This window comes from Carcharhinus amblyrhynchos, chromosome 30 (genome assembly GCF_965287045.1).
Source record: "Carcharhinus amblyrhynchos chromosome 30, sCarAmb.v2.hapA, whole genome shotgun sequence".
Classification (NCBI taxonomy): Eukaryota; Metazoa; Chordata; class Chondrichthyes; order Carcharhiniformes; family Carcharhinidae; genus Carcharhinus; species Carcharhinus amblyrhynchos.
In genome coordinates, this window is record NC_137353.1 from 3,937,452 (window position 1) to 3,962,722 (window position 25,271).

General features: G+C 43.7%; 1 protein-coding gene across 1 annotated transcript in view; it reads left to right on the plus strand.

Annotated features, from left to right (window-relative positions):
* The first annotated feature begins 4,467 nt into the window (after positions 1–4,467).
* LOC145359999 (tumor necrosis factor receptor superfamily member 5-like) overlaps positions 4,468–25,271 on the plus strand; it is a 38,395-nt gene continuing 17,591 nt past the window's right edge. Inside the window, exons 1-4 of the mRNA XM_080214902.1 lie at positions 4,468–4,545; positions 18,061–18,160; positions 19,356–19,378; positions 24,800–24,902. Coding sequence (XP_080071028.1) covers positions 19,370–19,378; positions 24,800–24,902 — 112 coding nt within the window. The 5' untranslated portion in view covers positions 4,468–4,545; positions 18,061–18,160; positions 19,356–19,369. The remainder of the gene's footprint in view (positions 4,546–18,060; positions 18,161–19,355; positions 19,379–24,799; positions 24,903–25,271) is intronic.

Genomic DNA, 25,271 nt, shown 5'->3' on the forward strand with positions numbered 1-25,271 from the left:
GTTCCTCCTCAACTCCGTTCTAAACCGCCCCCCCCTTTATCTTGAGGCTGCGCCCCCTAGTCCTACTGTCTTTTTTGAGCGGGAAGAGTCTCTCCACCTCTATCCTATCCATCCCATTCATCATCTTATACGTCTCAATGAGATCTCCCCTCATTCTTCTAAACTCCAACGAGTACAAGCCTAGTTTATTCAGCCTCTCCTCATAGCTCAACCCCCTCAACTCCGGTATCAGCCTAGTAAACCTCCTCTGCACTTCCTCCAAGGCCAAAATATCTTTGCGCAGGTGCGGCGCCCAAAACTGCAAACAGTACTCCAGCTGCGGCCTCACCAATGCCCTATACAGCTGCAGCAAGACCTCCCTACTTTTATATTCAATCCCCCTCGCGATGAAGGCCAGCATCCCATTCGCCTTCCTGACCACCTGCTGCACCTGCAAGCTGGGTTTTTGCGACTCATGCACAAGGACCCCGAGGTCCCTCTGCACCGTCGCCTGCTGCAGTTTTTCGCCCCGTAAGTAATAGTCCTTCCTACCATTATTCCTACCAAAGTGGACCACCTCGCACTTACCAACATTAAATTCCATTTGCCATTTCCTGGCCCATTCGCCCAGCCTATCTAGATCCTTCTGCAGACTCTCCACACCCTCCGCACAATTTGCCGTTCCACCAATCTTGGTGTCATCAGCAAATTTCGACACCCTACACTCGGTTCCCTTCTCCAGATCATCTATATAAATGGTAAAAAGCTGAGGCCCCAGCACCGACCCCTGGGGCACTCCACTAGTCACCATCCGCCAATCCGAATAGCACCTGTTGACCCCCACTCTCTGCCTCCTATTTGACAACCAATCCTCTATCCACGCTAACACCCTACCCCCAACTCCATGTCCCTCGACCTTCTGCAATAACCTCTTGTGAGGTACCTTGTCAAACTCCTTCTGAAAATCTAGAAAGACCACATCCACCAGCTCTCCTCTATCCACCGCCCTAGACACATCCTCATAGAACTCCAGTAAATTTGTCAGACACGACTTCCCTTTAATGAAACCGTGCTGCGTCTGCTCTATCAAGCAATTCCCTTCAAGATGCCTTGCAATTTCCTCCTTAATGACAGATTTTAACATTTTACCTTCCACAGATGTTAAACTAACAGGCCTATAATTCCCTGCCTTTTGCCTGGCACCCTTCTTAAACAACGGCGTAACATTAGCCGTTTTCCAATCATCCGGCTCTTCCCCGGAATCCAGCAACGTCTGGAAAATAACCACCAAGGCATCCACTATCACCTCCGCCATTCCTTTCAGGACCCTCGGATGCATTCCATCCGGTCCCGGGGACTTGTCCACAATCAGCCCCTCCAGTCTGTCGAGCACCGCCTCTCTAGTAACTGTAATGTCATTAAGACCCTCCAGTCCTACCACCTTTCCATCTCTAACACCCGGCAAATTATTCACGTCCTCCTCCGTGAAGACAGAAAAAAAAAGTTATTCAAGACCTCAGCCATTTCCCCATCCCCTACCACTAAGTCCCCCTTCTCATCCTCTAAGGGACCAACGTTCACCCTAGCCAGCCTCTTCCTTTTTATATATTTATAAAAACTCTTGCTATCCTTTTTTATATTAAGCGCTAGCCCAGCTTCATAGTTTCTCCTGCCCTTCTTTATCAACTTCTTTGTCAATCTTTGTTGACATTTAAACCTCTCCCAATCCTCTTCTCGCCCACTACTCTTAGCTACTCTAAACGCCTCCGCTTTTAATTTAACACTTTCCTTTACCTCCTTCGTTATCCACGGCTTATTATCTCTCCTCCTACTGTCCTTTTTGACCATCGGAACCCATGCAGATACAGGGAGAATGTGCAAACTCAACACAGTTACGCAAGGTCAGAATTGAACCTGGGTCCCTAGGTCTGAGGCAACAGTGCTAACCACTGTGCCAGCGTGCTGTCCTCCACTATACACCCTTGTTTACACTATTTTGTTTATTCCAGAATGTTTTCTGACTCTTGAATCTATAGCAATACAATTAACCCATTGTGGCAACTTCCTAATATTGTATCAATATTTGACTGATTTGAACATTAAAGGGAATTCTCATTGCACTGTGAAGTTTCCATACAGGGTTCTAGGGAATCTTCAAGTCAAACTGGGTTCCTGCTTCTGATATGGAATCCAGGTTTCAGCTGCAGACGGCAATCTACTTATCTGGATGGGAATTGTCAGATTGGGGTTTTCCAGGCTCTTGCTGGAAGCTTTCCTAATGTTGTAGCAGCACGAATACAAGCTGGTGTCCCCCTCGCCAAGCTTCATTTCACTTGAGATTGTCAATGCCAGCAGAATACACCTACCTTGTCCACTTCAGTTGCGATTTTACTTATGACCACCTCATTTTTTTTTGCTGGTTAATCCTGACTCCAAATTCCTCTGCAACAGTTGAGAAAGTGTGTGGAATTGACTACGCACCTTCAGGTGAATGAACCACAAAAACTGCATCATTGGCAAAGGCTAATATGCAGGTACAGCAAGTAATTGGGAAAGCTTATCAAATGTGATTGTTTACTGTGAGGGTAATTGATCGTCCCCAAAAGTAGGCAGGTTATGCTTCAATTACACAGGACACGAGTGAGACCACATTTGGGTACCATCTACAGTAATGGTCCCCTTTTTGAAGAGAAATGGAAATGTGTTTGAAACAGTTCAGAGAAGGTTTACCAGCCCAATACCAGGAATGGGCAGGTTGTCGAATGAGGAAATGTTGGGGGGGTTAGGTTTGTATTCACTGATGTTTACAAAGAGGTGTTTGAAATAAGATCCTGAGTGGTCTGGACATGTGGCCCAACTTTTTGCTCTGTCATTCAATGAAATCAGGGCTGAACTTCTGCATAAACCTCATGATCCGTTTCTGTCCTCGTATCTCTCGATCTCCTTACTGCCCAAAAATCTATCCACAAGTCTTCAATATATGCAATGATTGAGGATCTAGAGTCCTCTGGGGTAGAGAATTTCAAAAATTCTCCAAATGAGGAATATCCTCTTCATCTCAGTTCTAAGTAGCTGATCCCTTAACCAGAGATTATGAACACATGTTCCAGAAGATTCTTCAGCCAGTTGCATCAAAAGGTAGAATCCAGGAACTAAACTGTGTGCAGTTCTTGATTGTTTTAGGTCATGCTGATGAGGTTCCTTCCTGCTGTTTAACACTGTTTAAAATTTGGCTCAGGTCAAGCATCAGATGAAGCCCAAGCTGAGGTGAAATGCCTCAACTTGTCAGCTTGGATCTTGTTTGTCTCTTACGAGGACAATGAATTAGATTCAATTGGATATTTAATGTGGTTGTTGGCCTCTTTTAAGGTCCAACCAAATAAACAAACTCAAATTAAATTAGGACAAAGTAAAAGGAGCAGCTCCCCAAAGGAAGGGGAACAGCCCGAACAAAAAACAAGGTACAAAGGAAACTTAAAAGCGTCAAATTAAAATGTGATTATTAGGGTTGATAATGCACCCCAGCCCCTGCTGTGTCCAACGGGCATGGGTCAACTGCACCCGTGGCCACCACATGCTCCCTCTCCAGGGACTCCTGGCTGCGAATGTAGCCATGGTAGAGGGGCAGACGGTCAGGATGGACAGCCCCCTCGATCGCCCGCTGCCTGGACCTATTGATGGCACGTTATGTGTTTGTTGGAATTGGTTTGGGTTTGTTCAATCCATTCTGAGCATTTTCTTTATAACTTTATGAATGGTCTAAAAAATTTAAAAAATAAAATGTTGAGGTTAAGGTAAGGTGTAGGTTGGGGCATAGTGTTTGAAAATGGCAGCACTGGTTTCTAATCAGCATTGCACACCAACTGGCACCAATGTGTGCCCCTAAACTGATTATCAAGATATTTTTTGGCACCAAAAACACACACAAGTTCCACCCCATTTTCAGCATTAGGAAGCTCCGTAGCACCTAAAACCACAGTGGGCACTGGAGAGCCTTGATTCTCCTCCAGTTTTTCTGGTTGGTGACACTGGGAATGGAAATTGTATTGTCAGATTTGAACCTAACAAACAGCAACCAAGTGCACTGAACCTGTTTATAAATTAGCCTTTAAAACAATCGTCCATTTCACACAAACACTGAGGAAGGGGAAGGCTGCAGGGAGAGGGTCCAATATTCAACAAAACCACAAACTGCACTTTGTTTAACACTGTGTGAACTACAGCATTAGCACAGAGAACATTGTGACTGGGTGTGGGAGATGATATTGCGCGCGGTGACAAGTGAGTCAAACAGAAACCGCACTTTGTTTCACACTGTGTGAGTCCACCCACACAGATTAGCACCGGAAACATCCTTATAAGGTGTGGGAGATGATATTGTGCGCGGTAACTGGGAGGTAAGATCACGGGCGGAGACGACGCTGAAAACCGTGAATAAAAAAGAGTTTTTTTCCCGAAACTCATTGATTACTTTGTCGGCAGTGGAGCAGAGAGAGTTTAATAATCTTTCCCTCCCCGCGGATGGGGTCCGGGTTTCCCACCGCTATCGGGTGGGGAATTTCACGGGTGAGTGACTGGGTTTGAGACCGTGTCCCCCGCGGGCTCGGGGCTCGGGACTGGGACTGGGGGCGGGAGGGGCCCGCGGGACCTTCAGCTCCTCACGGTTAAAACCGGGAAGAGGGGGGGGAGATCTGAATTCCAGTGGATGGTGTGGAGATGGATGGGGCAGCGACACATTAGAAAATCACAAGTACACATTATTGTCGATGGAGTTTGCTGAAGACGGAAAGTAATTCTCACTGACCGTTTGTCTCTCTGTCAGTTTGTTCTCTCCCCGCTACCCTCTGGCGGGCAGTTATGGGATGGCGGTTAGTCGCGAGCGGATTTGAACAAAGGCGTGGGGCTCGTGATGCGCATGCGCACTGCCCGTCATGGGACAGTAGCGCGCGTGCGCAGTGTTAGCAGATTTAGTTCTGCAGCATCATTAATTCATCGATCCTTCTTAAACTAAGTGATTTTTAGTAAGAAGTCTCTCAACACCAGGTTAAAGTCTAACGGGTTTATTTGGTCTTGGACTGTTGGACTTTAACCTGGTGCTGTGAGTCTTATTACTTTGTCTGTCCCAGTCCAATGCCAGCATCTCCACAATGATTTTGGAATGTGACAGACGTTTGAAGCCAGGATCTTTCCTGGAATTTGTGAGCTCGATAAAGCTTTGCTCTCGGATCACTGAAAATTCAGCAATATGTGATTACCGTGCTTATAAATTTGAAAGACGACTAAAATCACTCCAGTGAGTTGAAATATTGGCATTTAACAACAGTTCTGGATTGTTCCTCTGCACGAGATAAAGTTTGAGCTGCTGGACAGTCATAGAAACTTGGTGAGATGGATCAAAAACTGGTTTAGTAATAGTATTCAAAGGGGAGTGGTAGAAAGCTGCTTGAATGACCAAAGGCCACTGTCCACCGATTTACCACAAGGTTCACTTTGTTATCTACATAAATGAAAATCTTGGGGGGAATGATCGGCAACTTTGCAGACAACACCAAGATTAGTAGGGTGCGTAACACTGTAGGAGATGATTGTAGGTTACAGGAAGATATAGATGGGTTGATCAGATGGACAGGGCAGTGGTAGATGGTACTTAATCCTGATAAGTGTGAGGTGATGCACTTTTCAAGACAAAACAAGACAAGGGAGTATTTAATGGATGGCAGGATGCTGGGAAACTTAGAGGAACAGAGGGATTTTGGGGTTATTCACAGATCCCTGAAGTCAGCAGAGCACCTGAATTGAATAATTATAAAGGTATATGGGACACTTGCTTTCATCAGTCATGATGTAGAGTATAAGAGCAAGGAGGTAACGTTGAACAGAGTGATTAGGCCACAGCTGGAGTACAGTGTGCCATTCTGGTAACCTCACTGTAGGAAAGATGTGATAGCACTAGAGGGGATGCAGAGGAGATTCACCAGGATGTTGCCTGGGATTGAGCTTTTGAGCTATTAAGGAGAGACTGGATTGACTTGGGTTGTTTTCCTTAGAGCAGAGAATGGCGAGGTGGGGACATGATTGAGGTAAGAATATGAGGGGTACAGATACGGTGAGTAGGGAGCAGCTGTTCCCTTTGAGGGGGCATAGTTTTAGGGCAAGGGGAGGGGATTCAGAAGGGATTTGAGAAAAAACCTTTTCATTCAGCAGATAGTGCATTCCAGATTCCCACTGTCTGGGAAGGTAGTAGAGGCCAGAAACCTTAAAACATTTTTAAAAATTTGGATGAGCATTTGAAATATCATAATATTCAAACATATGGGACAAGTGCAGGAAAATGAGATTAGTGCACGTTTAGTGGTAGATATTGTTGGTGCAAACTTCATGGGCCAAAGGGCCTTTTCTGCACTTTGACTGTGTCCACTGGATTTCTGGGGGCCATTCATTACGTAGTATTACAGCAATTTCTTTACTAGATGTGCACTACCCACAGAAATACAATCAGATCAAGATTCAAATTTTATGTCAGTTATTCAGGTAAGAAGTAAAACAATCTAAAATCAACTCCATACCACACAATCACAGGGAGTATTGGAACAGTGGCATTAAAGATCATGTTGAGGGCCTATAGACAAGATTATCCAGAGGATTGGGATAAAGGAATTCCATCTGTACTCATTAGTGGAAGGATGCACCGAACAAATCAACCAAATCAGTCCATTCGGATTGGTTTTTGGTCATTGGGTAAGACGACTACTTAAATTGATTAAGGAGAAATTGATGAGTCAGCATTTTGAGACTACATTTTTGGACCATGTGTCAAACTTTATGGTGAGATTAACTAGAATAGGTGAGTTGGCTGGACAGCATTTAAAAGTGGCACAACATTGAAACAAGAAATGAACAAGGAATCAAAAATTTGTAGTTTTGCTAGTGGCAGTAAAGTGTTACTATTACCAGTGGTAGGTGAACCCTTAAAAGCAAGGTTTAGTGGGCCTTATCAAATCCAAAAGGGAATTGAGTGAAGTGAATTATTTGATAAGGGCGCCAGATAGAAGGAAAGCTCAGTGCGTCATGTGAATATGCTCAAATGGTATTTTTATAGGGAAGGAAAGCAGAAGGAAGATTTGTTCGTTGTTACAACTCAGAATGAAGAAACAAATTCTGTTGATTCTGATTTTGATATTCTGAAATTAGATTGGATAACAAAGAAGCTATCAGAAATTGGAATAAATTATTGAGTTACCTTCCAGCAGAAAATCAAAATGACCTGAAAGGGTTATTACAGTCATATGGAGATGTATGTGGGAATGAATTGGGAAGTACTAAAATAATTATGCCTGATGTAGATGTAGAAAATGCTGTTCCAACTGAGCAATATTCGTATAGACTTCATCCATTCAAGTTGGCACAGTCTCAGAAAAAGAAGCTGATGTTTGCTCAATCTGAAATGCAGCACTCGAAAGCCTCCGGTCAAACACTACGAAGGCAGATAGATTTCTGATCAATAAGGGAATTAAGGGTTAGGGGAACAGGTGGGCAAGTGGAACTGAACCACTTTCAGATCAGCCATGATCTTATTGAATGGAGGGGCTAGATGGCCTCCTCCTGCTCCTATTTCTTATGTTCTTAGGACTGGTGGATAGTCACCACTTTGAGATAAATGAAGACACAAATGGAGGTAAATGAGTGCAATGTAAAACTGATGAAGGTAGTTACTGGACAATGATGTGAACAAGGAAAGTGAACAGTGCAGAGACAGATGCACGAAAATTTGACTGATTTGGAACTTATTCCTGAGTTATTGAAATTACTTGAGCATAAACTGCAGGACTGCCAACAACAGCTCCTCATTTTTGAGAAGAAAAATGTAGATGAATCAGCAGTTATGTGTGATCTCAAGACAGATTGAGGAGCAGAAGTATTTTACTCCTTCAAACAAAGGAAACGGACAACATGCAGTAAGCATGTTTAATGAAACTGCACAATCTTTCAAAATGAACTGCTGGAATACTGAATCTATTCCGCTTGCACAGATGTGGATGCCAAGAGAAACAGTATTGTTCATAGCTAATGTTAAAGTCAACTAAGATGATTTTTGCAGCAGCGCAACTGTCAGTGATCCCTAAAACCATAATTATAACACATCTTGCCAAAGAATATGCAGGAAATGATTGAGGATTCAGAACAAGCAAAGGAATTGATGAACTACCTTGGAACAGAAAGATATACAATTGGAGATGCTTAAAATAATTTTGAGCATATCATGTCACAGCAGAAGATGGAGTTGGACTGCCTGACAGGGGAACTCAGGCCATTTAACAAGAAAGGGGAGAGAGATAAAGTAACCTTACTGAATGGCCTTGATCATACATATCTGAAATTGAGAAAGCGAGGGAAAAGTGACTTTGACAAGTTCAAGTGAGCTGTTCAACCTTCTGGGAAAAGATTATTTCATTTTGATGTTTTGAGACTCTGAAAATAAAAAGAACTGTTTGGACCCAGCAAAGGAAATTAGAAATCAAATCCAAAAGTAGTTTGTGCTCGTTTGCATCCAGTGTAAAGTTTTATCCTCCTGATTCTGCTTAGCTCTGAGGACATTACCAGGACTACTTTACATTCGTGAAAACAAAATTAAGCTTGGATTTGGAATCAAAGAAGGTTTCTGAAAGGAAATCGGAAGCAGCTGAACAATAGCAGCGTGTTGAGACCAGGAGAACCAGGAGTAGGCCATCTAGCCCCTCAAGCCTGCCCCGCCGTTCAATAAGATCATGGCTGATCTGAAGTGGATCAGTTCCACTTACCCACCTGCTCCCCATAACCCTTAATTCCCATATTGATCAGAAATCTATCTACCCGTGACTTAAACATATTCAACAAGGCAGCCTCCACCACTTCAATGGGCAGAGAATTCCAGAGATTCACTACCCTCTGAGAGAAGTTGTTCCTCCTCAACTCTGTTCTAAACTGACCCCCTGCCTTATTTTGAGGCTGTGCCCTCTAGCTCTGGTTTCCTTTCTAAGTGGAAAGAATCTCTCTACCTCTACCCTATCTAGCCCCTTCATTTATCTTATGTCTCTATAAGATCACCCCTTAGCCTTCTAAACTCCAACAATTACAGGCCCAATCTACTCAATCTGTCCTCATAAGCTAACCCCCTCACCTCTGGTATCAACCTGGTGAACCTTCTCTGTACTCCCTCCAAGGGCAATATATCCTTTCGCAAATAAGGGGACCAAAATTGCACACAGCACTCCAGTTGTGGCCTCACCAGTACCTTGTATAGTTGCAGCAAGACCTCCTTGCTTTTATATTCTATCCCCCTCGCGATAAAGGCCAACATTCTATTTGCCTTCTTGATCACCTGCTGCACCTGCAGACTGGGATTTTGCAATTCATGCACAAGGACCCCCAGGTCCCTCTGCACAGTAGCATGTTGTAATTTTTCACCATTTTTAAATAATATTCCATTTTACTGTTATTTCTTCCAGAGTGGATAACCTCACATTTTCCAACGTTATACTCTATCTGCCAGATCCTCGCCCATTCACTCAGCCGATCCAAATCTCTCTGCGGACTTTCTGCGTTCTCCACGCAGTTTGCTTTCTCGCTCATCTTGGTGTCATCAGCAAACTTTGTTCCTCTATACTCGGTCCCCTCCTCCAGATCGTCTATGTATATGGTAAACAGTTGAGGCACGCCACTAGTCACCAACTGCCAACCAGAAAAGCACCCATTGATTCCAACTCTCTGCTTCCTGTTAGACAGCCAATCCTCAATCCATGCTAACACTTTACCCTAATCTTCTGCAGCAACCTTTTGTGAGGCACCTTATTGAATGCCTTCTAGAAATCTAAAAACACCACATCTACTGGTTCTCCTCTGTCAACCGCACTAGTCACATCTTCATAAAAATCCAGTAAATTTGTCAAATACGACTTCCTCTTCATGAATCCATGCTGCGTCTGCTTTATCAAACCATTCCTTTCCAGGTGTCCTGCTATTTCTTTAATGATGGATTTTCCCAACTATGGACGTTAAGCTAACCAGCCTGTAGTTACCCGCCTTTTGTCTAGTTCCTTTTTTTAAACGGCATAACAGTAGCTGTTTTCCAATCAGCCGGCACTTCTCCAGAGTTCAGCGAATTTTGATAACTACTAACGCATCTGCTATTACTTCTGCCATTTCTTTCAGTACCCTGGGATGCATTCCATCCGGTCCCGGGGACTTGTCTACCTTCAGTCCCATTTGTCTACCAAGCACTACCTCTCTAGTAACAGTATTAAGGACCTCACCTCCTACCAACCCTCATTCGTTACTATTCGGTAAGTTATTTGTGTCCTCCACCGTGAAGACCGACACAAAAAACTTATTTAAAGTCTCTGCCATTTCCTTGTTTCCCACCATTAAATCCCCCCTCTCGTCCTCCAAGGGTCCAACATTCGCTCTAGCCACTCTCTCTTCCTTTTTTTATATATTTGTAAAAACTTTTACTTTTTTTATATTTTTGAGCCAGTTTAGTTTCATAATCTATCTTTCCCTTCTGTATTGCTTTCTTAATCGCTCTTTGTTTTTTTTTTACAGCTTTCCCAATCTTCTAATTCCCCACTATTTTTGGCCACTCTGTATGCATCGGTTTTTAATTTAATACCCTCTATTTCCTTCGTTATCCACGGCTGGTTATCCCTTTTCTTACAGTCCTTCTTTACCACCGGAATATATTTTTGCTGAGTTTTGAAAAAAAATCTCCTTAAAAATCCTCCACTTTTCCTCAGCTGTCCTACCAACCAGTCTGCGCTCCCAGTCTACATTAGCCAATTCCACCCTCATCCTATCGTATTCCCCTCTGTTCAAGCAGAGGACACTGGATTGGGACCCGACTTTCTCACCCTCCATCTGTATCAGAAATTCAACCATATTGTGATCACACATCCCAACAGGATCCCTCACAATATAATTCTACCTGCCTCGTTACACAATACCAGATCTAAGATAACTCGCTCCCTCGTAGATTCTATAACATACTGTTCAAGGAAACTATCCCAACAGCATTCTAAGAACTCTTCCTCAAGCCCATCTCCTCAAGAAAAGGAGAGAACCTCACCAACCTTTACAGATGCACCATAGAAAGCATCCTTGCTGGTTGCATCACAGCTTGGTCTGGCTCCTGCTCTGTCCAAGGCTGCAAGAAACTAGAAAGGGTTGTGAATGAGGCCCAGTCTGATTGCTAATGCTTTATCATGATTTTAATGAAAGAAAAAGGAATACTCAATATCGGAAGAGAAGGACTGATGTGTACTATTATGTTTGCATGCTTTTATTTAATAATGTATGTGTATATATAATGGAATACTTATAATGTAAACCTAGAGGTTTTGAAAAATTCAGCTATCTTTGCATATTAGAACAAGGAACAACACAGCATGGGAAACAGGTCCTTCAGCCCAACGAGCCCACACCGCCATTTTAACATTGAGTGCCCTCCTCGACCTGTGACCTTTGTCTACGCCTATTGGGGAAGATTGAGGGAAGACTAATTTAGGAATAATTTGTTACACCAATCAGCCTAAGAGCACGTTTTTGGGGTGTGGGAAGAAACCAGAGCGCCCGGAGAAAACCCACACAATCAGGGGGAGAATGTGCAAACTCCCACAGACACTGGCCCAAATCCATGTATCTGTACAACAAACAGTGATAGTCACTGAGCTGTCATGTTGCCCGTCAGATGGTCCAGTTTAAGCGTACACTAATGATGTGAAGCACTAGGCAATTCTCGAAGCAACATCCAAGAGCAGCCCTCGCACGACCCACCGCGTGTATGCCCGTTGTTGGACAAGAAGGGGGACCGAATGACCTGTGAATTAAAAGAAAAGACATCAATAAACATGCAAAACCTAGACAGACATTTACAGAATCCCCAGAAGCTCAGAAGTAAGACAAGTGAGCCGTACAATATGTTGGAAGGTCCGTAGGAATCAATTGATTCCCAGGGACGTCCCAAGGCTGTTGATCTTTATTTAGATCAGTCTCCTGTATCCGTCCATCTCTAGTCCACTCATGTGCCTATCAAAGTAAGCAAAGTTAAAGTTAAGTAAGAACATAAGAACATAAGAAATAGGAGCAGGAGTTGGCCATCTAGCCCCTTGAGCCTGCCCCGCCATTCAACAAGATCATGGCTTATCTGAAGTGGCTTGGTTCCACTTTCCCGCTTTCTCCCCATAAACCTTAATCCCCTTGCCTACCAAAAACCTATCTACCCATGTCTTAAATATATTTAGCGAGGTAGCCTCCACCACTTCAATGGGCAGAGATTCATCAGCCTTTGAGTGAAGAAGTTCCTCCTCAACTCTGTTCTAAACTGCCCCCCCTTATCTTGAGGCTGTGCCCTCTAGTCCTGCTGTCCTTTCTGAGTGGGAAGAACCTCTCCACCTCTACCCTATCCATCCCTTTTATCATCTTATACGTCTCAATAAGATCCCCCCTCATTCTTCTAAACTCGAACGAGTACAAGCCCAGTCTATTCAGCCTCTCCTCATAGCTCAACCCCCTCAGCTCCGGTATCAGCTCAGTGAACCTCCTCTGCACTCCCTCCAAGGCCAAAATATCTTTGCGCAAGTGCGGTGACCAAAACTGCACACAGTACTCCAGCTGCGGCCTCACCAGTGCCCTGTACAGTTGCAGCAAGACTTCCCTACTTATATATTCAATCCCCCTAGCTATGAAGGCCAGCATCCCATTTGCCTTCCTGACCACCTGCTGCACCTGTAGCCTGGGTTTTTGCGACTCATGCACAAGGACCTCCAGGTCCCTCTGCACCGTAGCATGCTGCAGCTTTTAGCCCTATAAGTAGTAGTCCTTCCTACCAAAGTGAATAACCTCACATTTGCCAACATTGTATTCCATCTGCCAGGTCCTCGCCCACTCGCTCAGCCTATCTAGATCCCTCTGCAGACTTTCCACACCCTCCGCACAATTTGCTGTTCCATTTATCTTTGTGTCATCAGCAAATTTCGACACCTTACACTCGGCTCCCTCCTCCAGATCATCTATATAAATGGTAAATAGCTGAGGCCCCAGCACCGATCCCTGGGGCACTCCACTAGTCACCAACCGCCAATCTGAATAGCAACCATTGGCACCCACTCTCTGCCTCCTATTTGACAGCCAATTCCCTATCCACGCTAACACCCTACCCCCAACTCCATGCCCCCAACCTTCTGTAACAATCTTTTGTGCGGCACCTTATCAAACGCCTTCTGAAAATCGAGAAACACCACATCCACCGGTTCCCCTCTATCCACCGCACTAGATACATCCTCATAGAATTCCAATAAATTTGTCAGACACGACTTCCCCTTAACAAAACCGTGCTGCGTCTGCTCTATCAAACAATTCTTCTCAAGATGCCTCGCTATTTTCTCCTTGATTACGGATTCAAGCATTTTTCCTACAACAGACGTTAAAATAACCGGCCTATAATTCCCTGCCTTTTGCCTGCTACCCTTTTTAAACAGCGGCGTAACATTAGCCGTTTTCCAATCTTCCGGCACTTCTCCGGAATCCAGCGAGGTTTGGAAAATAATCATCAAGGCATCCACTATCACCTCTGCCATTTCCTTCAGAACCCTTGGATGCATTCCATCCGGTCCTGCGGACTTGTCCACCATCAGTCCCTCTAGTCTGTCAAGCACTGCCTCTCTAGTAACAATGATCTCATTCAGGTCCTCCACTCCTACCATCTTTCCATCGTTAACACCTGGCAAACTATTTGCATCCTCCTCCGTGAAGACCGAAGCAAAAAAGTTATTCAAGCCCTCAGCCATTTCCTCATCCCCCACCACTAAATCCCCCCTCTCATCCTCTAAGGGTCCAACATTCACCCTAGCCAGCCTTCTCCTTTTTATAAAAAGAGTAAGTTAAACAACTCTAGCGTGCCTGCCTCCACCACCCTTCTTGGCAGTGCATTCCAGGCCCCCACCACCCTCTGTGTGAAAAACCTCCCTCTAACATCCGAATTATGCCTTGCCCCCCTCACCCTAAGCCCGTGGCCCCTCGTAATTTTTGTATCCAACCTAGGAAAAAGCTTACCTCTGTTCATTCTATCTATACCCTTCCTAATCTTATACACCTCTGTTAGATCTCCCGTCATTCTCCGCCTTTCTAAGGAGAACAGCCCCAATTTGCCCAATCTCTCCTCATAGCTCAGTCCTTCCATACCAGACAGCATCCTGGTAAACCTTCTCTGCACTCACTCCAGGATCTCCACGTCCTTCTGGTAGTAAGGCAACCAGAACTGGACGCAGTACTCCAAATGCGGGCGAACCAACGTTCTATACAACTGCAACATTAGACACCAGGTTTTATACTCTATACCCCTTCCTATAAAGGCAAGCATACCATATGCCTTCTTCGCCACCTTCTCCACCTGTACTGCCACCTTCAAGGACTTGTGTACTTGCACCCCCAGGTCCCTCTGCATTTTTGTACTCTTAATAGGCCTACCATTTATCGTGTAAGTCCCCCCTACATTATTTCTTCCAAAATGCATCACCTTGCATTTATCTGTATTAAACTCCATCTGCCATTTCTCTGCCCAATATACCAACCTATCGATATCCTGCTGTATTGCCTAACAGTGCTCCTCACTATTAGCAAGTCCAGCTATCTTTGTGTCATCTGCAAACTTGCTGATCACACCACGTACTCCCTCTTCCAAGTCATTTATGTATATTACAAATGGCAAAGGTCCCAGTACTGAGCCTTGCGGCACACCACGAGTTACAGACCTCCAGCTAGAAAAGGACCCTTCCACTACTACTCTGTCTCCTGTTACCAAGCCAGTTCTCAATCCATCTAGACACCTGTCCTTGTATTCCATGAGCCTTAACCTTTTCCACCAACCTACCATGAGGGACTTTGTCAAACGCCTTACTGAAATCCATATAGACGACATCCACAGCTCGTCCTTTGTTAACCATTTTTGTCACCTCCTCAAAAAATTCTACCAGATTCGTAAGGCATGACCTCCCCTTAACAAAGCCCCTTAAAATATTGATGGTTCATTTTTTAAGAGGGGAGGTCAGAAGACACTGCCTTTAACAAATGTGTTTGTGTCACGTTTCTTGACAGGACTGTTTTATATTCCAACCCTGATCGCAGTCCCACGTGCTAGGCAGGCAGAAGAGCAATTGCTCCAGCTTATTGGTGTGTTTGATTTGATTTATCATTGTCACATGTATTGATATACAGTGAAAAATATTTCTTGCATGCTATACAGACAAAGCATACTATACATAGAAAAGGAAAAGAGAGAGTGCAGAATGTGGTGTTACAGTCATAGCTAAGCTGTAGAGAAAGTTCAACTTAGCGCAAGGTGGATATATTCAAAAGTCTGATAGCAGCAGGGAAAAGGCTGTTGTTGAGTTGGTTGGTACATGTCCTTAGACTTTTTGTATCTTTCAGATGGAAGAAGGTGGAAAAGAGTATGTTCGGTGTGGGTGGGGTCTTTGATTATGCTGGCAGCTTTTCCGAGGATGTGAGAATTGTAGATAATGTCACTGGTTGGGAGGCTGGTTTGAGTGCTGGACTGGGCCTCATTCTCAACCCTTTCTGGTTTCTTGCAGTCTTGGACAGAGCAGGAGCCATACCAAGCTGTGATGCAATCAGAAAGGATACTTTCTGTGGTGCATTCAGAAAGGTTGGTGAGAGTCATACCAAACACGCCAAATTTCCTTAGTCTCCTGTAAAAGTAGAGGCATTGGTGGGCTTTCTTAACTATAATGTCGGGACTGGGGGGAATGTGAGTCTTATTCTATTCGAATCAGTAATCTGTAAACTGTCTGTGCTGCTATATGCTTTGTCTGAGGCCAGAACTCTCCATTCACCTGACGAAGAGGCAAACCCGAAAGCTTGTGAGTTTACTCTCAAATAAATCAGTTGGACTTGAACCTGATGTTGTCAGACTTCTTACTGTGTTTACCCCAGTTCAATGCCAGCATCTTCACATTGTACCCCATCCGGGCCAGTCGCTTTCCATGTGTTGATCAGAGTTACCTGATTTGAATGCCTCAGACCTGGACTTCAGCAAGCAGTGGGTATTCCTGTTTCCAGTTGGGACTTCTTTGGCACATCGTCTTCTACACAGTTAGTTATTAATGAAGTCAGTTACTGTAGTGGCATACTCGTTCAGGCGGATCACAGAATTTTTAAGTACTGACCAGTCTACTGACTCAAAACAGTCCCGTAGGAGATCATCCGATTCCTCAGACTGACATTGCATGACTTTCTTTAATGGATTCTCCCACGTCAGTTTTTGCTTGTAAGTTGGGAGCAGGAGCACAGCCTTGTGGTCTGATTTGCCAAAGTGTGGGTGGGCGATAGAGCGGTAGGCATGTTTGATGTTTGTGTATCAGAAATCCAGAATGTTTGGGCCTCTGGTGCAACATGAGATGTGTTGGTGGTTTCTTGGTAGGATGCTCTTGAGCTTGGTCTGATTGAAGTCCCTGGTGAATATGAACAAATTCTCAGGATGTTTCATCTTGAGGCTATTTGTGGTGGTGTATATTTTGTCCAGCACGGTCTTCACACCTAGGTTGTTGCCAAGAGTGATCTGGAAATCACCGTACCTAAGTGCATGCAGTATTCACAATAAGGTCAATCAGTTGACGACACAGACAACTGGGTATGATTAGGTGGGGATTACTGAAACATGGTTACAGGAGGACTGGGACTGAGATTTGAATGTCCAATGGTACTTGGTATTCCGGAAGGATAGACAGGATGGAACAGGAGGTGCAGTTGCTTTCTTAGTTACAGATGACATTGAGGCTATATTAAGAAATAGCATTGGCAATAAGGGCAACATGTTCAATCATGGGTGGAAATAAAAAACATCTTGGTAAGAGTAATTTACAGGCCCCCGAGCAATATTTCCAAAATGGTGCGTAATATAAACCAAGGAATAATGAGGGCTTGTGAAAAGGAAGTAACAGTAACCGTGGGTGATTTTAACATGCATATTGACTGGATCAAACAAATTGACGAAGCTAGCTTCGAGGGAGATTTCATTAAAGTGTATGAGAGATTGTTTCTCAGAGCAATATGTTCTGGAGTCAACCAGGGATCAAGCTATTTTTTGATTTAGTGTTCTGAAATAAAGAAGGGTTGATAAATAGTCTTTTGTTAAAGATTCTCTTGGAAAGAGTGATCACAGCATGGACATCTACTCATAGTTATTTGTCCACCATATAAGGATTAAAACAGTCTGTGTGGCAGGCGGCAGCATGCCAAAATTCCAGATTGAGTGAAAAGACAAAGTGCCATACTAGAGTTTTAGCATTGGGCAGAGGTAATTAATTATACAGGCCTGAGGAAAGGGTTAGGCCAAGTAAACAGGATACAAATAATTGAAGGCAGGACATTTGAGGAACAATGGTGGATGTTCAGGGAGATATTGAATCCCTCTTAACTGAAGTATATTCCTGAGAGGAAGAGGGATTGTAAAAGGGGAAAAAAACCATGGCTAGAAAAAAGCTAGTGGTAAACTGGAGGATTGGGAGAACTTTAAGATTCAGCAACAAGGTTAGAACAAGAACAACAAGGTTACTGGAATCACATCATATCTGAGTTTGCTTCAAGTTTAATACTACCCAGATTTGGACATATATTTCTCTTGCTTCATTGATTCTGGGTCATTTTCCTAGAATTTTCTAGTTAACAGGATTGTGGCAGTGCCATCAGCACGTAGAATGCAATAATACAGCTTCAAGAGAGAGCTGGAGTGGTTTTTTAACTTGGGCTTTGGTTGTATCATATTTGGGGGCCAGTACGGGCTTCTTGACTAACTTTGGGCTCTTGGAGGGATCAAAGAACATTTTTCACCCTAATGGCCGTTGTTTTGTTTTGCGTTTTCAATGTCCTGGGAAGCGACATGGCACCTACAAGGTCAGGAGTTTCTTGACCTTGGTACATAAGGTACCAGAACTGCATGTGACAATTTAATTATTCAGTTGCTCTTTTCGAGGCCAACATTTTTGTATATTCATATCATCAGGATTAAGATCTGATGGATTTTTTCCTCTGTTTCAGATGCTGGATTTCTTTTAACTGAGGAGCTGGATAAGATTCTATAAACATTATAATATTTTGTAAAGTATTACTACTTTACGCTTAGAGAAAAAAACTTCTTGTGACTTGTGAGTATGTTTATTTTACTTCACACATATACAGGGACAAGCAGAGCTGTTTCAGTATGTCCTAATGACAATTGAAGGATATGATGGAGAGGAGTTGATAGTTGAGAGTGGTAGCAGAAGGGGAAAGAGGAAGAGGTGTCATTGAGAGACATGACTTGTCATTGTTAACTCCTGTGAGATCATATTAAGCAACAATTTGTATTGTGTAACTTTGGCCAATTCAGCAGGTGATTCTAAGGGCAGCCGAACCGTCAGTTGTGGCAGAATCTGGAAATTAAAATCAAAGTTTTAATGTCCACATCTTAAGTTATTGCTTTGAAATGGATTGGTCAGATTCCATTTGTAATATTGTGTTCAATTCTAATTACTGCAAAAGATATTCATACTTTGGGAGGTAGAGAAATTAATTGCAAAGATAATCTGAAATGGAATAACTGCAGCTCAGAGTGAAAAGTGTCTGGTTCGGAGAAGATCTGAATGGGATATGTGTAGAATAGTGAGAAGTGAATTTGACACTGATGTCAGGGAGATCATTTTAAAATTCACTGAAGGAGTTCACCAGGGTGGTGAAAGAAACTGATTTAATGGTTTGAGTCCGTATAACTCTTCAGTGTTAAATAATATCAGAAACAACTTACATTTGCAAAGCTATAGAGCGACCAAAGTACCATGTTTTATTAGTACATGCCTTGAGTATTTATACATTGGAAGGCCATTATCCTGCCTGAAACCTGGATAGATGAACAGTCAACATTGTGTGAGGAGGAATGGTGAGGAAAATAATGGATAGATTCAAATGATGAATAGAGTTTTTTGTTGATGTGGAAAAGGAATGCAGTGAACTCAAAGTCAGATCATTGGAAATGGGAGCGGGAGTAAGTAATTCTGCTCATTGAGCCTTTGAATAATAAGGGTGGAAACCTGATCAGGGCCAGCATGACAGGCTGGGTGCATCATGATCGGCACAAAACTTATTTTTCTGCTAGTGCCAGATTCTCTGAGCCAATGTGATTCCCACCAGGGAGCTAGCAGGCCTGAAATATACTCCAATTAGTGTTTCCATATCCTACCATTCAAACTTTGACTTTATTTTCTGTGTAAATATAAAGCTATTATCAGTAAAAGTAAAAATGTTAAATTCTGCACATTCCTTTCAGAAATTTATTTACATTATTCTTATATTATCAGGAACTAGAAGAATAATGAAACAGGTAAGAATCCATTATATTCCAAGACCGATTTCATTGCCAGTTATATAGAATTGTTTTTCTTTCATGGAATGTGCCTGTTGTTGACGAGATCAGCATTTTTATTGCCCATCCATAATTGCCCTGGAGAATGTGGTGGTGCACCGCCGCCTTAAACTGTAGGTGTAGGTGCACCTACAGTGCTGATAGAAAGTGAGTTCTAAAACATTGACCCAGCAACAATGAAAGAATGGAAATATAATTCCAAATCAGGATGGTGCATGGCTTGGAAGTGGTGGTGTTCCATGCATTTGCTGCTCTTGTTCTTCTAAATAGTAGAGGCTGTGGGTTTGGAAGGTGTTGTTGAAGGGACCTTGGTGAATTGGTGCAGTGACTGTTATAGATGAAACATACTACTGCTGCTCTGTTGGAGGGAGTGTTGAAGGTAGGGTGGATGGGGTACCAAACAAGTGGATTGCTTTGGCCTGGATGGTGTCAAGCCTCTTGAGTTGTTGGAGCCACGCTCATCCAAGCAACTTACCTCTGACTTCTGCCTTATAGCCCATGATCTGACTAAAGGCAGAGCAGACTCAAGGGGCTGAATGGCTGACTCCTTGCTTGTATGTTCATAAGATAATGGGCAGAATGTTCTCCTCCCACCAGTGGCAAGCGTTGTGGTAACAAAATTTGGAGTAACTTCAAAAGTCAGCTTGGAATTTTGTTCTCCCGATTTTGGTAGTGGGCTAAAGGCTTTGCTGCTGACCTATGATTGGATCCTCAATTGCATCTTATGAATACTCATTAAAAGGCAAGCCAGAATCGCATCTCCCCTCCAAATTAGTGTATAGAATGATGTGCAGGGAATTGTCGCTGAACAGAATGGTGCACAGGGCATTTGGTCGTAGGTGTCATAGTCATGAGAGTTAACGAGCACAGTAACATTGATTGGAAGCTTCTAGATTTGAAAGGTTGGTAAATGTGGAGGCATTGAGGATATTGTATGGCCTCATGGGGTGGGTCTCTGAAAGTGAGGGTGCAGGAGGGCTGAGGAAGAGACAGGTCAGATCAACAAATGGCATGGGAACATCAACATGGAAGGGAATGTGAGGATATCAGGGCTATCAAAATGCACAGTGGTAGCTCAGAGGAAACAGCAGGGAAGATGAATCACTGCCCACCCACCATGAGATTTGACAAGCTGCTCACTGATGCAGAATTAGTGAGCTGAAGAGCAGAAGATTGGGTGCAAAAACCTGCCCCGATGCTCAGCGGGAAGCACGGCAATTTTCCGATCGCTACCACATTTCCATCTCCAAAACTGAAAATTCCACCCGACATCTCCAACAGTGATTAGGGAATGCTGCACTGAGGTAGTCTTGATATTTGTGCTAGAACTTTCTGACTTGGATGTGAGTGTCTCACTAACAAATCCCCCTACTATACTCCTTTTACACCTATGACTGTGTAGCTAAATTCCCCTCCCGTTCGATTTTCAAGTTTGCTGACCACCGTGGTGGGTCAGATCTCAAACACTGATGAGACAGAGTACAGGAGTGAGATAGAAAATCTGATGAACTGGTGCGACAATAATAATATCTTCCTCAATGTCAACAATGTGAAGGAGATTGTCGTTGACTTCAGGAAGCATAGAGGAGAACATGCGTCTGTCTACATTAACGGGAACGAAGTAGAAAGGGATGAAATAAGTTCAAAAGTTCAACGGCAAAAGCCGTTTAATCAGCAAGAGCACGATGAAGTTTCAAACTCAGGACAAATGCTGAAACATTTAGTGGAACGTTTAATGTCAAAGTGAAAGGCCCTATTGTCCGAATATAAGAATGTATCGATTTAGGGGCCTTCCAACAGATATAGTCAGCTGTCTTGGCAAAGTGCTACTGGGAAAGGTATTCAGATGATAAAGAGACATAGCAATAAGGAAGTTAACTATGCCAGGGGATAGATATCCAGTTTTTGGGTTAACAAATGAAAGATCATTAAGTCAAGCTGTGTTTTGCAATTGGCTGAAACAAAACATTAATCTTGGTTGTGGGAGGCCTTTAGATAGTCAACAAGCTCTGAGTCAGTGCTAAAGACTCCTCCCAAATCTATTACAATTGTACTTTCCTGATACCTAAGGTAATCCTTTTGATTAGCTTAGACTTGATTTCATTGCACATTATCACATCAGTCCAAAGCATGATAGATCCCTCAGCCAATTGCAAAACACAGCTTGACTTAATGATCTTTCATTTGCTAACCCAAAAACCAGATATCCACCCCCTGGCATGGTTAACTTCCTTGATGCTATGTCTCTCTCTTATTCGAATACTTTACTTTTCCCAGTGGCACTTTGCCAAGACAACTGACTATCGGTCCAGGGCCCTTCAGACAGATACATTCTTACACCCAGACAATAGGGCCTTTCACTTTGACATTAAATGTTTCATTAGATGTTTCAGCATTTGTCTTGAGTGAAACTTCATTGTGCTCCTGCTGACTAAATGGCTTTTGCCACTGAACTCTTGAACTTCTATAGTCTCTGCAAAGTTTGCAATTTGACTGAGGTGAACAATATATTTGAATTAAATTCAATATCTTAATATATATTATTTAACAAATATATAGATATTTAACTTTAAAATCATCTGTATTATGGGAGATTTCAATCTACATATTCATTGGTCGACCCATGTTGGACGCGGTGGGCTCGAGGAGGAGTTCTTGGAATGCTGCCGGGATGGTTTCCTTGAACAGTGTGTGTTGGAGCCGACGAGGGAGCGAGCTATCTTGGATCTGGTGTTATGTAATGAGGCGGGTAGAATTAGGGACCTTGCGGTGAAGGATCCTCTTGGGGAGAGTGATCATTGTATGGTGGAGGTTCTGGTGCAGATGGAGGTGGAAAAAGTGGGTTCCCGGACTCGCGTCCTTTGTTTGAACAGAGGGGAGTACGGTAGGATGAGAGAAGAATTGGCGAATGTTGACTGGGGGAGCGCGTTGGAAGGTAGGTCTGTTGAGGAGCAGTGGAGGATCTTTAAGGAGATCTTTCTTGGTGCTCAGCAGAAATTTATTCCGATGGTTAAAAAGGATCGTAGGAGGAGAGGTAATAAGCCGTGGATGAGGAAGGAGGTGAAGGAAAGTGTTAAATTAAAAGCGGAGGCGTTTAGAGTAGCTAAGAATAGTGGGCAAGAAGAGGATTGGGAGAGGTTTAAATGTCAACAAAGATTGACAAAGAAGTTGATAAAGAAGGGCAGGAGAAACTATGAAGCTGGGCTAGCGCTTAATATAAAAAAGGATAGCAAGAGTTTTTATAAATATATAAAAAGGAAGAGGCTGGCTAGGGTGAACGTTGGACCCTTAGAGGATGAGAGGGGGGACTTAGTGGTAGGGGATGGGGAAATGGCTGAGGTCTTGAATAACTTTTTTGTTTCGGTCTTCACGGAGGAAGACGTGAATAATTTGCTGGGTGTTAGAGATGGAAAGGTGGTAGGACTGGAGGGTCTCAATGACGTTATTGTTACTAGAGAGGCGGTGCTCGACAGACTGGAGGGACTGATTGTGGACAAGTCCCCAGGACCGGATGGAATGCATCCGAGGATTTTGAAAGAAATGGCGGAGGTGATAGTGGATGCTTTGGTGGTTATTTTCCAGACGTCACTGGATTCCGGGGAAGTGCCGGAAGATTGGAAAGCGGCTAATGTTACGCCGTTGGTTAGGAAGGGTGGCAGGCAAAAGGCAGGGAATTATAGGCCGGTTAGTTTAATGTCTGTAGTAGGTAAAATGTTAGAATCCGTCATCAAGGAGGAAATAGCGAGGCATCTTGAGGGGAATTACTTGATAGAGCAGGTGCAGCACGGTTTCGTTAAGGGGAAGTCGTGTCTGACAAATTTGTTGGAGTTCTATGAGGATGTGTCTAGGGCGGTGGATAGAGGAGAGCTGGTGGATGTGGTGTTTCTTGATTTTCAGAAGGCATTTGACAAGGTACCTCACAAGAGGTTATTGCAGAAGGTAAGGGGGCATGGAGTTGGGGGTAGGGTGTTAGCGTGGATAGAGGATTGGTTGTCAAATAGGAGGCAGAGAGTGGGGGTTAATGGGTGCTATTCGGATTGGCGGTTGGTGACTAGTGGAGTGCCCCAGGGGTTGGTGCTGGGGCCTCAGCTATTTACCATTTATATAGATGATCTGGAACAGGGAACCGAGTGTATGGTGTCGAAATTTGCTGATGACACCAAGATTGGTGGAACGGCAAATTGCGCGGAGGGTGTGGAGAGTCTGCAGAAGGATCTAGATAGGCTGGGCGAATGGGCCAGGAACTGGCAAATGGAATTTAATGTTGGCAAGTGCGAGGTGGTCCACTTTGGTAGGAATAATGGTAGGAAGGACTATTACTTACGTGGCGAAAAACTGCAGCAGGCGACGGTGCAGAGGGACCTCGGGGTCCTTGTGTATGAGTCGCAAAAACCCAGCCTGCAGGTGCAGCAGGTGGTCAGGGAGGCAAATGGGATGCTGGCCTTCATAGCAAGGAGGATTGAATATAAAAGTAGGGAGGTCTTGCTGCGGCTGTATAGGGCATTGGTAAGGCCGCAGCTGGAGTACTGTGTGCAGTTTTGGGCGCCGTACTTACACAAAAGATATTTTGGCCTTGGAGGGAGTACAGAGGAGGTTTACTAGGCTGATACCGGAGTTGAGGGGGTTGAGCTATGAGGAGAGGCTGAATAAACTAGGCTTGTACTCGTTAGAGTTTAGAAGAATGAGGGGAGATCTCATTGAGACGTATAAGATGATGAATGGGATGGATAGGATAGAGGTGGAGAGACTCTTCCCGCTCAGAAAGGACAGTAGGACTAGGGGGCATAGCCTCAAGATAAAGGGGGGGCGGTTTAGAACGGAGTTGAGGAGGAACTTCTTCACTCAAAGGGTGGTGAATCTCTGGAATTCTCTGCCCGTTGAGGTGGTGGAGGCTGCCTCGCTAAACATTTTTAAGACGTGGGTTGATGGGTTTTTGATAAGCGAGGGGATTAAGGGTTATGGGGAGAGGGCGGGAATGTGGAACTGAGCCACGACAGATCAGCCATGATCTTATTGAATGGCGGGGAGGCTCGAAGGGCTAGATGGCCTACTCCTGCTCCTATTTCCTATTTCTTATGTTCTTATGTATTCAATTTTAATTGTGTCTTTTATGTTTAAATCTTTTAGTTACGTCTTGAATTGAGACTTCTTGCCTTTGCGAGTTAAGTTTTTAAGAGAATCGGCCCACCAACAGAGAAAGCCCCACTACATGCCCTATTATCTCCTGTAACCCAGTGTCATATTGTGTTTTATAAAGATGCTGTATTGCGCTTTGAGACATGTTATTACATTAGAAGTGTTTAAACATTTTTTTTGTAGAGGAAAATGGATAAGAAGTAAAATCTAACAAAGTGCATGTCAATTCACTTCTCGTTACAGACTTGTTTAATCCTCTTATTGGTTCTTAACCTACAAATCAAAGTCTGCTGTGGCCCAGCCGAGTATTTGAATGATGGAGAGTGGTGCTCAAAGTGTCCACCAGGTAAGTGATGGCCGCTATTTTAAATGATCATGTCCACACAAACACCATCATTATCTTTAACTTTTCAAAGTGCGAATGTTATGAACCATTTGAATAGAAACCTTACAGTGCAGAAGAAGGCCATTCACCCATTGAACCTGCACTGAAAACAATCCCACCCAGGCCCTGTCTCTGTAGCCCTACATATTTACCCTGCTAATCCCCCTGACATTAAGGGTCAATTTAGCTGATTCACCTAAGTTGCCCATTTTGAACTGTGGGAGGAAACCAGAGCACCCAGAGGGAACCCACACAGACATGGGGAGAACATGCAGACTCCACACAGATAGTCACCCAAGGCTGGAACTGAACCCGGTGGCAGTGCCACCC